The following is a 13,168-nucleotide window of genomic DNA, read 5'->3' on the forward strand; positions in this document are numbered from 1 at the left end:
CCTGGTTGCTAACAATGATCGTCTCTCCACTAACGCTTGTGAATGAAAAAAAGCGCGAACCAGTGCAGTTTTCCCCCTGCCCTGCAACAGAGGGAGCAGCGTTTGCTGAAACAAATGATCAGGCAGCATTGAGTGCAGGGAGGGCAGTGGATGGCCACTCTATCATCCCGTTGTCTTGTCCCGGATAGAAAGGAGTGTCTGTGTTTCGGAGGTCATCGATGTCCATTCGTCTTACATCGAGTTCTGCGGCGGCATGCCCACCCCCCCACCCTGCTCCTCGGGGATGGTAAGCAAACAGGCGATGTCTGGTGGGTCTTGGGACAAGGTGGGTGTGTTGGGTGGGCAGGGTAGAGCAGACGTCAAGCAGGGAGTGCAGCGAGGCTGCTGCCAAGCTCACCCATCTGTGATCTTCGTCTAGGAGCCACATTGGTGGTAATTACCAGCATAAATCAAAATAATTTGCATGCTCCTCGGGCCAGGGAGGTGTGGCTCCAAGGGAGAACACCTCAACGCCCTCTTGGGCCACCTGGGTGGAACGGAGCAGTTTTAAACTGTGAGTAGAGTGGAGCATGGGTGTAATTCTCAATCGCCATTAAAGTTCTTTGTGGTTGCCTCTGCAGATGGAGGCAGCAGTGTCTGCGTTTAGGATGGGGGGCTGTGCTTAAGCTCATCAGCATGGATGCAGCATCCAAGAATGCTAATTGCGACCAAAAAAAGAATCTATGTGCATGCTGACATCCCACGGCCTCCCCAGGGTGTGATAAAGAATTCTGACTCAGCGGTTACACGGTGTCCAATCAGGTCGGCCTTAGCTGATGCCAGGAGGGTCACTGCGAGGATTAGGCAGAGAGTCTGAGTTGGCGCGAGACCAGAAAGTGACTAACCTTCTCGTAATAGGTCACCTCGTACTCCACCACGGTCCCGTCGGAAGGTTCTGGACCCTGCCAGGCCAGCGTGATGCTGTCCTTGCTCCTCCTCTCCTTAACAATTACGCTAACTGAAAGAGAGAGAGAGAGAGAGAGATAGAGGGGGGAAAAGATGATGAGAGGCAGGAAAAGTAAGATGGATGGAGATTGAGCTCCATTGTAGATGAAGCAGATTAATTGCGCTTCTAATTAAAGAGCATGAAGGGTTGAAGGGAGGGAGGGAGCGAGGGAGGTTTTGGAGGTGATGAATTATGCAGTGTGTGTAGTAAGTAATGGTGCAGGGACACCAGCGCTCCAAACAGCAGCTCTCCAGGGTCTCCGCACATGCTAACCCCACTGACAGCACGCCAGAGTGTGTCAGCACCCCTCGGTACACTGCAGCAGCAGTACGTGAACAGGCCTGACAGAGACGCAGAGGGAGGGAGAGAGAGAGCAGTGGGCGGTGCGCGAGAAAGGGAAAGCGATAGAGAGAGAGAGGGAGCAGTGGGGCTGAGGGAAAGAGAAAAAGAGACCGCAGAAAAGAGGAAAAGAGGAAAGAGGAAGAGAGCTAGTCAAAGAAAGGAGGCAAGGGGGAGGGTGTAAGATGGAAAAAAGAAGAACAAGTGAGCGAGTGGAGAGAGTGTGAGTGAGTGAGTGTCCGAGTGAGTGAGTGAGTGAGTGAGTGAGTGAGTGAGTGAGTGAGTGAGTGAGAAGCAATTGGGAGGGGGAAAGAGAGAGAGAAGAGAGAGACAGAAAGAGAGGAGAGATGCAGGGGGAAGTGCTAATGAAGGTGTCAGAGTGTGAGGCCCGGAACAAACGAGGCCGTCCTGTTTTGGGCCCAAGCAGAGAGTGATGAACGGAGTCACTGACGTTTCTGTCTTTAATGAACCAGGCTACAGGGGAGAGAGAGAGTCACACACACAAAGAGAGAGGGGGGGAGGGCTCCACATCCCAGACCAACCCTGGAAGCCTTGCTCTGATCGCGCAGACGTGATGGCCCTGTCTAAAACTCCACTCCCACACAAAACAAACAAGCCCATAAACAGATAAACACGCAGCTCAGTTGATACAGCAGCACTCTCTCACCGCGGGAGAGCGCACGTCTTTTCTGCTGCACTCGGGGCTTTGGGGGAATGGTGCAAATGCTCAGTCTTAAAAGACAGAAAAGAGAGAAAACAAGGCAACTCAAGCTTTTAAACCGCACACTAAAGCTAAATGTATTTTCCACTAAAACTAAACGTATGCAGCTGTAGTGCGAAAGACCAAGGACAGTCAGGAGCTCTGACATCTGAGGTTACTATGCACTACCTAAACAATACTATATAAACAAACCGCACTTCACCACTCAGCATGTACAGACACACACAGGAGACGCCTTTTGAATATTTTAAGGGTACACACACAACAGACGTGCACTCCAAACATTGGCTAGCCACCATCACTTAGTCGGCCCTGCGATTCCGCCTCCGGTGGCGTTGCCACAGCAACGCCGCTGTCTGCTCTCATAAGAATGAGAGGCTGCTGATGTGAGTGTCCTGGTTGGCCACTCTCTCAGGCCCTTCATCATGCCTCAATCTCTCTCTTTCATGGACACACACTCGTACACACACACACACAAACACACACACTCACACATTCTACCACCCTCTCTCCCACTTTACCTCTCACCCTCTAACACTTTCTCCTTCTCTCTTGCACTCTCTTTCTCCCTCGCTCAACCTCTCTTGCTCCCTTGGTCTCTCCCCCTCCCTCCCTCCCTGTTTTTTGCTCCCTCTCTCTCCCTTTCTCTCTCTCTGCTCTGGCACGCTCCCTCTCTCTCTCACTGGGCTCATGGTGCTAAATGGTACATCTCAGCAGGCCAGAGGAGTCCTGCTGTGCCTAGGTGTGTGGAGGTCATGTGAGGGTTAAGAAGGTCCTCTCCAAGCACAGCCAGGGCTGTGGCAGGGGATGCAAGCAGGATTAGCCCTGTTCTAAGCCCTGCCCGGAGCGCAGGGGCCAGAGGCCAGCGCTGGGGTCAGAGACGTGGGGCAAAGAGGCTGCTTCATTCCTGCTTTCTGCACAGAACCGTGAGCTGTATCCTGCACCGGAAAAGCATACAATCACTTCACATTTACGACCTCATGATGGATAAATCAGCATGACAGAGCTGAAAAAATATTTTCTCTATTAAATAAAAATGTCCTCGTAAAGATCTTGAGCAGAGGACGTTTACAGCTTGCCAAACACACAGCTCTGCTCCACATCTCATTCTCTTGCATGTATGAATGGAGACTTGTTTTACATGAAAAAACAAATGTGCATGTGGAGCAACGTGTGTGTGTGTGTATGTGTGTGTGTGTGTGTGTGTGTGTGTGTGTGTGTGTGTGTGTGTGTGTGTGTGTGTGTGTGTGTGTGTGTGTAGATGTGCCTTTGTCTGGCTCTGACCCACCTGTCTGGCTGGTGGTGACATTTATGAACACTAGATGACGGGGGCTGGGACTCAGGTCTGACACCCCGTTCTGGGCCTCGATGCTGAAGGTGTAGTTGGTCCTCGGCTGGAGCTCTGTTACCAGCACCCGTGGTTGGGTCAAGCCCAGCTGCCGGGGGCTGAATCGGGGGCCGCTCCCACAGGAAACACATCTCTCGCCGGCCCCACTGGCCCCGCCAGCCCCCGAGCACTTTTTGCAGTAGACGCTGTAGGTGACATCCCCTCGGCCTCCGGGGTCACGCGGAGGGCTCCACTCCAGGGTTACTGCTGACTCATTCACCATGGAGATGGGGTTCCCAGGTGCTGAGGGAGGTCCTGAAGCACCACACACAAACACACATGATAAAATACACTAATAAAACAATCTAAACGATTCAAAAGCTAAAAGTAATTGCCAACAGGATGTGACTCCCCTGTGATGCCCCAGGCATTCAGCATGCCAGAACATGAAATCAGGGAGTGAATCAGCTTACTTGTGCAGGCCATAGAGCGAGGGTCCGTTTCCGCTCTGTAGAAGCCCCTCTCACACGCACACTCAGAGGCCTGGTCCTGGGCAGAGTAGCTGTGCGGGGGACACTTCACACAGTAGGCGTTCATGGCGGACGCCTTGTAGAAGCCGGAACGGCAGGCTGCAGAGACATAGAGAGAAGCGCAGGGCTGTGTGTCAGTGGTGCAGAGCGCTTCAGCGATCCAAACCAGCAGGAGGACAGAAGCGTGATGAAGCGTGATGAAGCGTGATGAAGCGCATGCGCTCGCGATGCAGACAACGTCCGAGCAGGAGGCATCCAGTGGTCTGTATAAGACTGCCTGGCGTGAATAGGGATGGCAGAGCAGCAGGAGTGCTGCGTAGGTTCAGAGGTGTGGGAGGGGCGGGTGTGGGGCCTCCGATCATCTCCATATGCAGTGGGGCGTAGCTAACACCCAAGCGAAGGAGGGCGGCACATGAGCTGGCGTGTGTGTGCGTGTGCAAGTGGGTTCTTGAGTAAGTGTTTCCTTGTTGCGGCAACCGCCAGCCTACGTGCACGTGCAGTGTGTGTGTGTGTGTGTGTGTGTGTGTGTGTGTGTGTGTGTGTACGGGAGCGTGCATGCAGAGAATGTGTGTGAGAGTATGCGTCAGCATCAAAAAGACTCTCATGCTGGCACACGGTCTAAATTCCAACCCTCTAAAGAATTGCACTTCTCATATGCATGTCTTTTGTTTTTGTTTTTTCGGGTGCACTGAACTCCGCCACCATGCCTCACTGGCCCAGCTCCACCCCTCCCCTCCCTGGCCTCTCTTCAGTCGAGCACCACCATGCTGTCCTCCGCCAGCTGGAGTCTGCTTGGGTAACGGTGAAGTTTGTGACGTATTTCTTGCCCTTGAACCCTGTCATCTCCACAGTGCCAAGGTAGTTATGGTTTGGCCCAGCGATTCAGTCCCACCACACACACACTCCGTCAGGCCACCCGACATGATGATGTCATCAGAGCTGTTACGATGCACTGCGTTAGGTACTATAAGCTACCCGGTGAAACTGCTAATTAGACATATAGACTCATAGGTCCTATATCCGAAATGACATGGTTTATTAATTAAATATTTTCAGGACATCTTGGTTTTTTAAAAGATAATAATAATCATAAAGTGGCTGAGGCAATAAATGCACACCGGTCATTACTGATACGACATTGCAATGGATCACTGAAATATGGGAAACGCTGCCAGCAATCAATATCAGTGTCATATGCACAGCTTCATCGTAATGTGTAAATGCACATTAAGGCCATCTCACCGCTTCCAGTTCATTAACTAATGATATGCTTTACTACCGGCTTTACTCCTATTGGTATAATCACTTTCATTCGTGTGTTTAATTTGCTGGGTAGTGTCCCATGGCATTTGACCATTAATCATTAATATCAAACAAATCCGGGAAAAGAGGTCAGCAAAACAAGTCAAATGAATGAAAAGACTAGGGGCAACGGCTGGTGAAATGCTTAATCTATAAAAGTGTGATCGATGAAGGCTACGTTGTGCACCAGGCTGCTTCCTTATCTGCCTCGCCCCACTTGTTCCCTTAGAGCAGTGCACAAGCCAGGCCCGCACCCAGCCGCTGGAGCACAGCTGTAGAGCACAGGAACGCTGGTTTAATGCGTGCCTTATTAGAATGATTGTTCTTCATCATTTAGAATCATTCAAAGTGCAAATTTAAGAATAGAAACACCACGCGCCTCTTCCGTTTCTCCCTGGGCTTAAACGCGGTTCCATGGGGTGACTGCGTACACCTTCCAAAACTCAAATTTACTCTGCACCTGAGCTGCCAGTGAGAGGTTGCTAAGTTATAAAGTGACAATTTTACATTGGGTGTGGGTTGGAAAATAGCCAGCAGAGCCTTTAAACACATGCAGGCACACACACAGCAGCTAACACCATAAACCATGTGCCTACGCTATTGCACACATAAAGGCAGCCACACAGGAAGAAACAAACTACCACAACTGAAACCACATGGCAAAGCATACTGACTAAATGCTTCTATCCTGCATATTCCATGCTAATTAATGCTGTAACCATCACCCAAAGCAATGAAACCACTGCCAACAACACAGTGCCCAGTTAAATCTCTTATCTTTTCTGAACAGTCTGAAACCACTGTGTGTGTTCATGGTGCCTGTAGTATATAGTATTTTCTCTTGTGTACTAACCCCCTTTATACTGAGCACAACACAGATATTTTTCTTCCTCTACTTAATACTCACACACACACACACACACACACACACACGTTTTTCAATCCTATATTGCTTCTTGGCTAAAGGTTTCTGCTAACAGGCTTACTGCAGCATAAACAGACTATGCGATATTAGACTGTGAATGCTCACTGACCCAAACAGTTTAAAGCGAGTACATTTGGGGCTGCAGTATGCTAAGATCTAGCTCTTCTGGATGTAATATAAAGAAGTGAATATTTAAACGCTGTGCAACAGGTTCAAGATCTGGTTTGCTTAAAGCCTAACAACAGATATGGGAGTGACACCAGAGGTACCTGGTCAAAGTGGTGTGAGGGGTGAGAAAAGCAATAGGCATGAGGTGTGCGTGTGTGTGTGTGTGTGTGTGTGTGTGTGTGTGTGTGTCCGTTGTTGTTTCATGACTCTTCGGTTCTCCCTGCCAAATCTGACAGACTTCAGTAAGTGTGGCCTCTCGTGGAACCCCATCAGCCTTATGTGCCAGAACAGGCGCCTGGGCAACAAGGCAGCCTCTGTGGGCGCCCGCTAGCAGCTAACTACAGAACAAGAGAAGAAAAGAAAACAGCAAGGGCACAGAAAAAAAGACAGCAAAAATAATGAAAGAATTCCTTTACGCTCGGCCCAGGGGCAGAGCACTTGGCTCCTGGGCCAAGTGAAAAGGAATTCCTTCATACTTAGGCAGTGTTTCTGAGTGTGGCAGACCCACAGGGCCTGTGGAAGGTTTAAACAGAAAGGCTGTGACAGGCGGTACTCCGAATTTTCCAAAAGGGGCTTTCGAGCCAAGAGCAAACATAAACTCTGGAACATCTTGCCTTTCAACTCCTGAAGTACCTTGTTGAGTCGGCGTTATTTGTGCAAACGCAAACATGCAAGGTCACGAGCACTGAATGCACCAACTGCAAAAAGTCAATGCAAGTCATGATGGGCACACAGCTCATGGAGAAATCGATGGAGTGGACAGGATCCCTCTCTGGGCTCCTGTCCTCTCCTCTCTAAAAGTGCAGCATCGACCCCAAAGCCAGCCTTCAATCAAATCAATCGGAGAACAATAAAAAGGAACACATCTCAGCTACATCTAAGATGGCTTATAAAACATTTAGATGCATGTGACTGGTACCTTTTCGCTGAAGGTGATCGATAGAGTTTCTGTACGATATCTGGGGCCAAGTAAAAGTGTGAAGCTGGCATGGGAATCAAGACACATTGAGAGAGAGAAAGGGAGACAAAGGGACAGAGAGAGAGAGCAATGTTTGTGAGGAGCGAAAGACGTGGAAGAGCGAGCGCGTTTAATGCCTGCTCCGCTGGGACGAGTGGCTGGTGTGCTGCTGCTGTAATTCTCATTCAGTCCACAGTCTCTGGTCCATAATGAATGAGGCAGATCAATAGACATCAACCTGCCACCTTGACAGCTAGTCAGCTCAGAGGATCGTCATACGCCTGAGAGACGCACCCCACCCAATAGCTGAAGCTTTTATAATACATTCCCCAATACAAGTCATCTGGTACAATCGAGGGAAAAAAATTGGACCTCCACAGACAATTTAACTGGGTATTAAAGAGGGATCTGGGACCTCATAGGCAACGAGTAGCCTTCTATTATGTATGTTCTTTTCTGGCAGGGATGATAAAGGGGGCATTCTCTTCAGATGGGGGAGAGAGAGAAACCAAGCAAGGAGCCGCTATGCTTTTAGTGATTCACACGCTTCAATTTTACAACATCACAGGCTAATTCAAGGTAGAAAGGGCAGCAGGATCAGAACAGAGGGCTCTGGCCTCACCCAAACACACCGCTCTCTTGCGCTTCTGAAAGAGGCTTATGTAATTGTCTCCATGGCAACATAATTCCAAAATGCACCCTCTTTGTGAATCTTGAGGTGAATCTTGACATATTCTTGGGTGAATTCACAACTTCACAGTAAAATAGCAACCACCTCATGGAGTCTTGCGAGCTATGAACCGAGGACGCACGTTCATATTCTATGCAGTCCACAAGTATTTGGACAGTGCCAGTTGATGTTTTCTTTGGCACTGAATTCCAGCACATGACATTTAAAATGAAACAGTACTCATAAGGTTAAACTGGGTGGGGGAGAGGCTGTTAGGCTTACATCTACACTGGGTGAATTTTTATACATAGTCCACCATTTGGGTGACCACAAGTATTCGGACAAATTTGTGCAATATAATCTAAACATTCCTTTGCAGTTCTGCAAATGTTTCATTTCCGGTGTGTTTCTGGGGCACCTTGCCTTTGGGCTTCACTAAGTGAAATGCAAGCTCAGTGCAGATAGGTCAGCGACTGGCTCGGCCTGTCCAGCTCTCTCTACTGGTTTGGCCCTGAGAAGCATTGATAGTTGCTCCAGCAGTGTGTTTCAGTGAATTTCCCTGCTGCATGGTAAACTGCCATCTATTGAGTGCTGACAAATTCAGTTGGATATGAGCTTACCAGTTAACTTCTTCCCACAGGCCATTCGGGCCCTGAATCAGGGAAACTGATAAACTGTGGGGACCACCACCACGTAACATGACTGTATATCTGTACATCTATATATATAGATTTAGATTTATACTCAATTAACCTGTTACAACAACTGTAGATATGGTACTATACAATGGATCTGTACATTCTGTAGATTGTGTACATATATACTCAACCATATACATTGTACATTGTGTATATAATCATAATATACATATATTGTACATACATTGTTAATATATTTTTGTACATACATAGAATATATATTTATCTGTATATATATTTTTTTCTCTATGCACCCCTGGTTCTCTTCCTCAGTTTGGACAGAGCACTCTCCACCATTTCACTGCGTGTTGTACTGTGTATGACTATGTATGTGACAAATAAACCAAACTTGAACTTAACTGTAGGTAATGAAACTGGTATATTCTTCTGTTCTCTTTCAACATTTTCACTAGCTTTTCTTCATGGCTAAAGGCATTCTTCATCCATCTTTAACTATGGCATTCTGTTTTTTGAAGTACTGGATTCTGACACGCCTAGTGTTTTTTTCTGTGTCTAGGAATTATTAAATTTTTTTCAGTCTCGTGATGGCCTACTTTAGTAGCATCGACACCTCTTTGGTTCGTGTGTTAAGATACTACAGCATTCGCAGGTAAAGGCCACATCTTGGATCCATTCTGGAGCCTCTGTTAGCTCTCTTCTACATAATGGAAGAATGCGACACCTCACAGCCCAAGAAAAGTGGGCCTAATTCTCTACCCAATGTAATTAAAAACCCTTCATTAAAGCTGACATTCTGCACTTCACCCTCATTCTTTCCAGTTTTAATGTAATGACATACAGAACCAAAACAACAAAAACAACAGCAAAAAATGGGCTGCTTGCCAATTATTTACAGACTGCAGTGTCTAACCCTGCTTTGCTCAATAATCATTTGTAAATTACCGACTACATGATCCATCTTCATTTTGTGTCGTTTCATTTTTACTGCTCCATAAATGGCACGTCCGATCAGTCCAGCTCTGCTCTGTTTGTGCTCCATTCGTCTCCACATTAACGCCCTCAACTCTCACTCCTTTGACTAACTCTCACTCCTTTGACTAACTCTCACTCCTTTGACTAACTCTCACTCCTTTGACTAACTCTCACTCCTTTGCTTTTGCTTCTTTTGTGCCTTCAGAACTGTTTCATGTTTCAACCCCTTCAAAGCCTCCAAAATGGCCTGTTCCAAAAAAACAAAAACGTTGCCATCTAAATTTATCGCCTTTGAACTCTTGATCTTGATCGGTTGTAAAAGTGTGTTTTTTTAACGTCTTTTTTGTTACCTTTGTGATTTACACCAGAAAATGACTGCTACTAAACGCACAAAGACTCATACTGACTAACCAAACTCTCCTAAACTCTTACTATGAGTAATGACTGAGTAAAACAATTACCACCGTTAGCAGTGAACGTGTTTTGACCACAGAAGAGTTGAGACATAGTGCAGTAACATTGCCACACCACCATTATTGCTGCAACGCTTAATCGGTGCAACACCTGGTTTGATAATCCCATTTCATTTATGGCTCGAGAGTAATATAACAATATTCACTGGCTGACCTCTTTATTATATATGCCTACTCTATAGTTACATTTACAGCCGCAAGTTGTAATCCACAACTTTGGATGCCACAATTGTACTGAGGCAGAGTCTCGTGCACTGTGAATGTTGTGTCAGCCTTTACTGGGCTCTTTCATATGTTACCTGGATTTGACCAAAGGCCAGGTGTTATCTTAATGCTTTACAGATAAATGTGTCCTATAATATACTTAAATGTGTATTTATATAAACATAAAACATTCAGACATCAGCAGGTCAATTACAGAAAAGGCCTTTGGAAACATAATGGCATAATAGTGCAGAGGACAGGACAAGTTACAATCAGTCAACTAACAGAAGTACACAGAACTGACTAAAAGTCTTGGAAGCCTAGTGGTAGAACTACAGAGTACAGATGTACCTAATGAAGTTATCAGTCCACACTGAAACCTGTAAGCATGAATCAGACTGAGATTCATCACAGGTTCACTGGCATCTACCTCCCACAGCTCAGATGTCCAATTCTACTGCGTCTTGCCTGCAACACAACAAAGATCCCCCTGGGTGTGTTAAAACATATGACCCACGTTTCCAGCTCTAGCTAGACAATGTTTAAGTAATGATCTGGTAAACTCTCTGACCTACATGTACAAAGAAGCATGAGGCTGCGCTTTAGCGAAACTCCATCTCACCTGCAAAGGCTGGGGGTGTTCTGGTGATTACAGCACCATATTGATCCAGCATCCAGCTGCTCAGAGAGGACTTTTTAAAAGGGTTTTTAGCCCTTTTTTCTTTAGCCTCTGGGCAACAAGGCATTGATTTTTAAGGGAGAAAGTAAATATTGTACAGGCAAGCCACTGAAAGAGCATATATATATATATATACACACACACACACACACACACACACACACACACACACACATATATATATATATATATATATATATATATATATATATGTGTGTGTGTGTGTGTGTGTGTGTGTGTGTGTGTGTGTGTGTATGTATATATATATGCTCTTTCAGTGTGTACACACACTGCATACACACATACACACAAACACACTTCTGAACAGATTTCAGATCAAGGACACAATAGCATTCTGTCTGCTCTCTGCTGAGCTTTCTGTCTCTCAAAAGTTTTGTGGTACCCGCTATCTTTCTTCTAAGCCCACTTATCTCAAGGGCACACTATCCTACCAGTTAATCACAAAAGCAATTCTTGGGTCTTTGTAGGAACCACAAATCTTCTGAACCTCTAAACCCAATGTCAAATCCACCACATTCTGCCATGGCTAAGGACCCATCTTCCTCTGACATTACAGACATACACATACAAAAAAAAAAAGAAAGGCGCAAGTCTGCACACACACACCTCCTTCACCTTGATACCTCTGAAATGCCTGACCAATTACAGTGGCCACAGAAGGAGAAACACTGGGGTGGAGGGTTTAAACTTCTACCCTAGGTGGGATTACTCTGCCTGGACTCATTCTGCTCTACCACTTGCTGGAGTGCTCTTTCCTTTCAAAAGCCTTACCACCCACACCCGCCCCCAAACGTCCACCACACACTGGCTGATAGCAGAGATCTCCACAGCTTTGCTCCTCACACAGGATGAAAAATGTCCACCTAAACACCTGCACATGCTGAAGGAGGCGGAGTGGACGGCTGTGCTGTTGCCTTTGAAGTGAAATGTCCACCCTCTAAGCCCTTCGGACCACCCACGCGGCTTCTACTTTGCCGGGGCATTCACAGTTTTAGAGGAAACTTTGCACAGGACCATAGCCAGTTTTTGTTCACCTTTGCCCTGATATGCTCCAAGCATGAAGGAGAATAAATACAAAGTCTGACCATTTTCTAGGGGTTACCTCACAATCCAAGAACACGCGTATGAACAGCACACACATAAATCACCTTCTCACAAACACACTGGGGTCATACATATTTCACATTTACGTGATTACTACGGGAAAAGAATTTTCTGTGACTAGCCGCAAATCTTACCATAACAGATTTATGGCTAGCCTCTGAAGATTCGTTTTTCTGCCCTTTCAGTTTACAAGAATCATGTAACTTTTGCAAAAATCTATTTCCAATGTCAGAACTATTTTGCTATACAAAGCAAAGCTGCTGAGAGGTCACAAGCACCTAAATAATCTACTGGATTCAGCAACAAATAAACTGAAAGCTCTATTCATATATTCATTTGCAAGGACTCAAGACTTCCTCTCTCACCAGTGGTAAGACACTGAAAAGTGTGGCATTAAAATGTATTTTTATAGATTTATCAATCTTCTATTTATATAATTTTCATCCATCCATCACTTCTAACATTGGATGGGGCTCTAACGCACTAAAGTGTTCAGAGTAAAGGCAAGGTACTCTGGGTATTACAGAGGCCCCATGGAGGCCGTAATGGGGTTGTGGGTGTGTTTGGAGTCAGCGGCTGGTGCTGGTGTTACCGCAGTGAGCTGAGAGACTGGCGGGCGTGGGCCTCGATGCTCAGGCAGAAGTGCAGGCCAGAGCCTAATAGGAAGGCCTTACGTGTGTGTGTGTGTGTGTGTGTGTGTGTGTGTGTGCGTGCGTGCGTGCATGCGTGTTCTAAAGTTTAGAATGGACTTGGCTCTAAGGCTCATTGCTATCCCAATCCCATCCTCCTGCCTAACCCAATACCTAGTTTAATCCCCCAACTAAAATTACTATTATTCATGAATGCAGATCAGATTAGGGGCAGTATAACAATATTTGGTATTATGGTATATGGTATTATACTGTGGTAATGACCTCAGATTGTTAATAGAGGCTGGGCCAACCCAAGGGACTTCGCTGAAAACCTACTAGCCGAAAACTCTCTCTCTGTCTTAACAGAACTCTCTGCATGTGCACAAGCAGAGGGGGTCAAGTCTGCCATTCTCCAGGTCGCTCGGCGGTGAGCAGAAGGTGCAGTGGGAAGAGGGTGAGAAAGACGTGCTCACTGCTGCTTCCTTTAACGGAGCGCCGC

At 46.6% G+C, this 13,168-nt stretch overlaps 1 protein-coding gene across 2 annotated transcripts in view; it reads right to left on the reverse strand.

Moving 5' to 3' along the window:
• ek1 (eph-like kinase 1) overlaps positions 1-13,168 on the reverse strand; it is a 55,261-nt gene that overhangs the window by 23,531 nt on the left and 18,562 nt on the right. For both annotated transcript variants that reach the window (XM_035526318.1, XM_035526319.1), the window contains exons 4-6: positions 3,846-4,001; positions 3,334-3,687; positions 885-997 (exon numbers count right to left, since the gene is read on the reverse strand). In XM_035526318.1, coding sequence (XP_035382211.1) covers positions 885-997; positions 3,334-3,687; positions 3,846-4,001 — 623 coding nt within the window. The remainder of the gene's footprint in view (positions 1-884; positions 998-3,333; positions 3,688-3,845; positions 4,002-13,168) is intronic.

Source organism: Electrophorus electricus, chromosome 5 (assembly GCF_013358815.1).
Source record: "Electrophorus electricus isolate fEleEle1 chromosome 5, fEleEle1.pri, whole genome shotgun sequence".
Lineage (NCBI taxonomy): Eukaryota > Metazoa > Chordata > Actinopteri > Gymnotiformes > Gymnotidae > Electrophorus > Electrophorus electricus.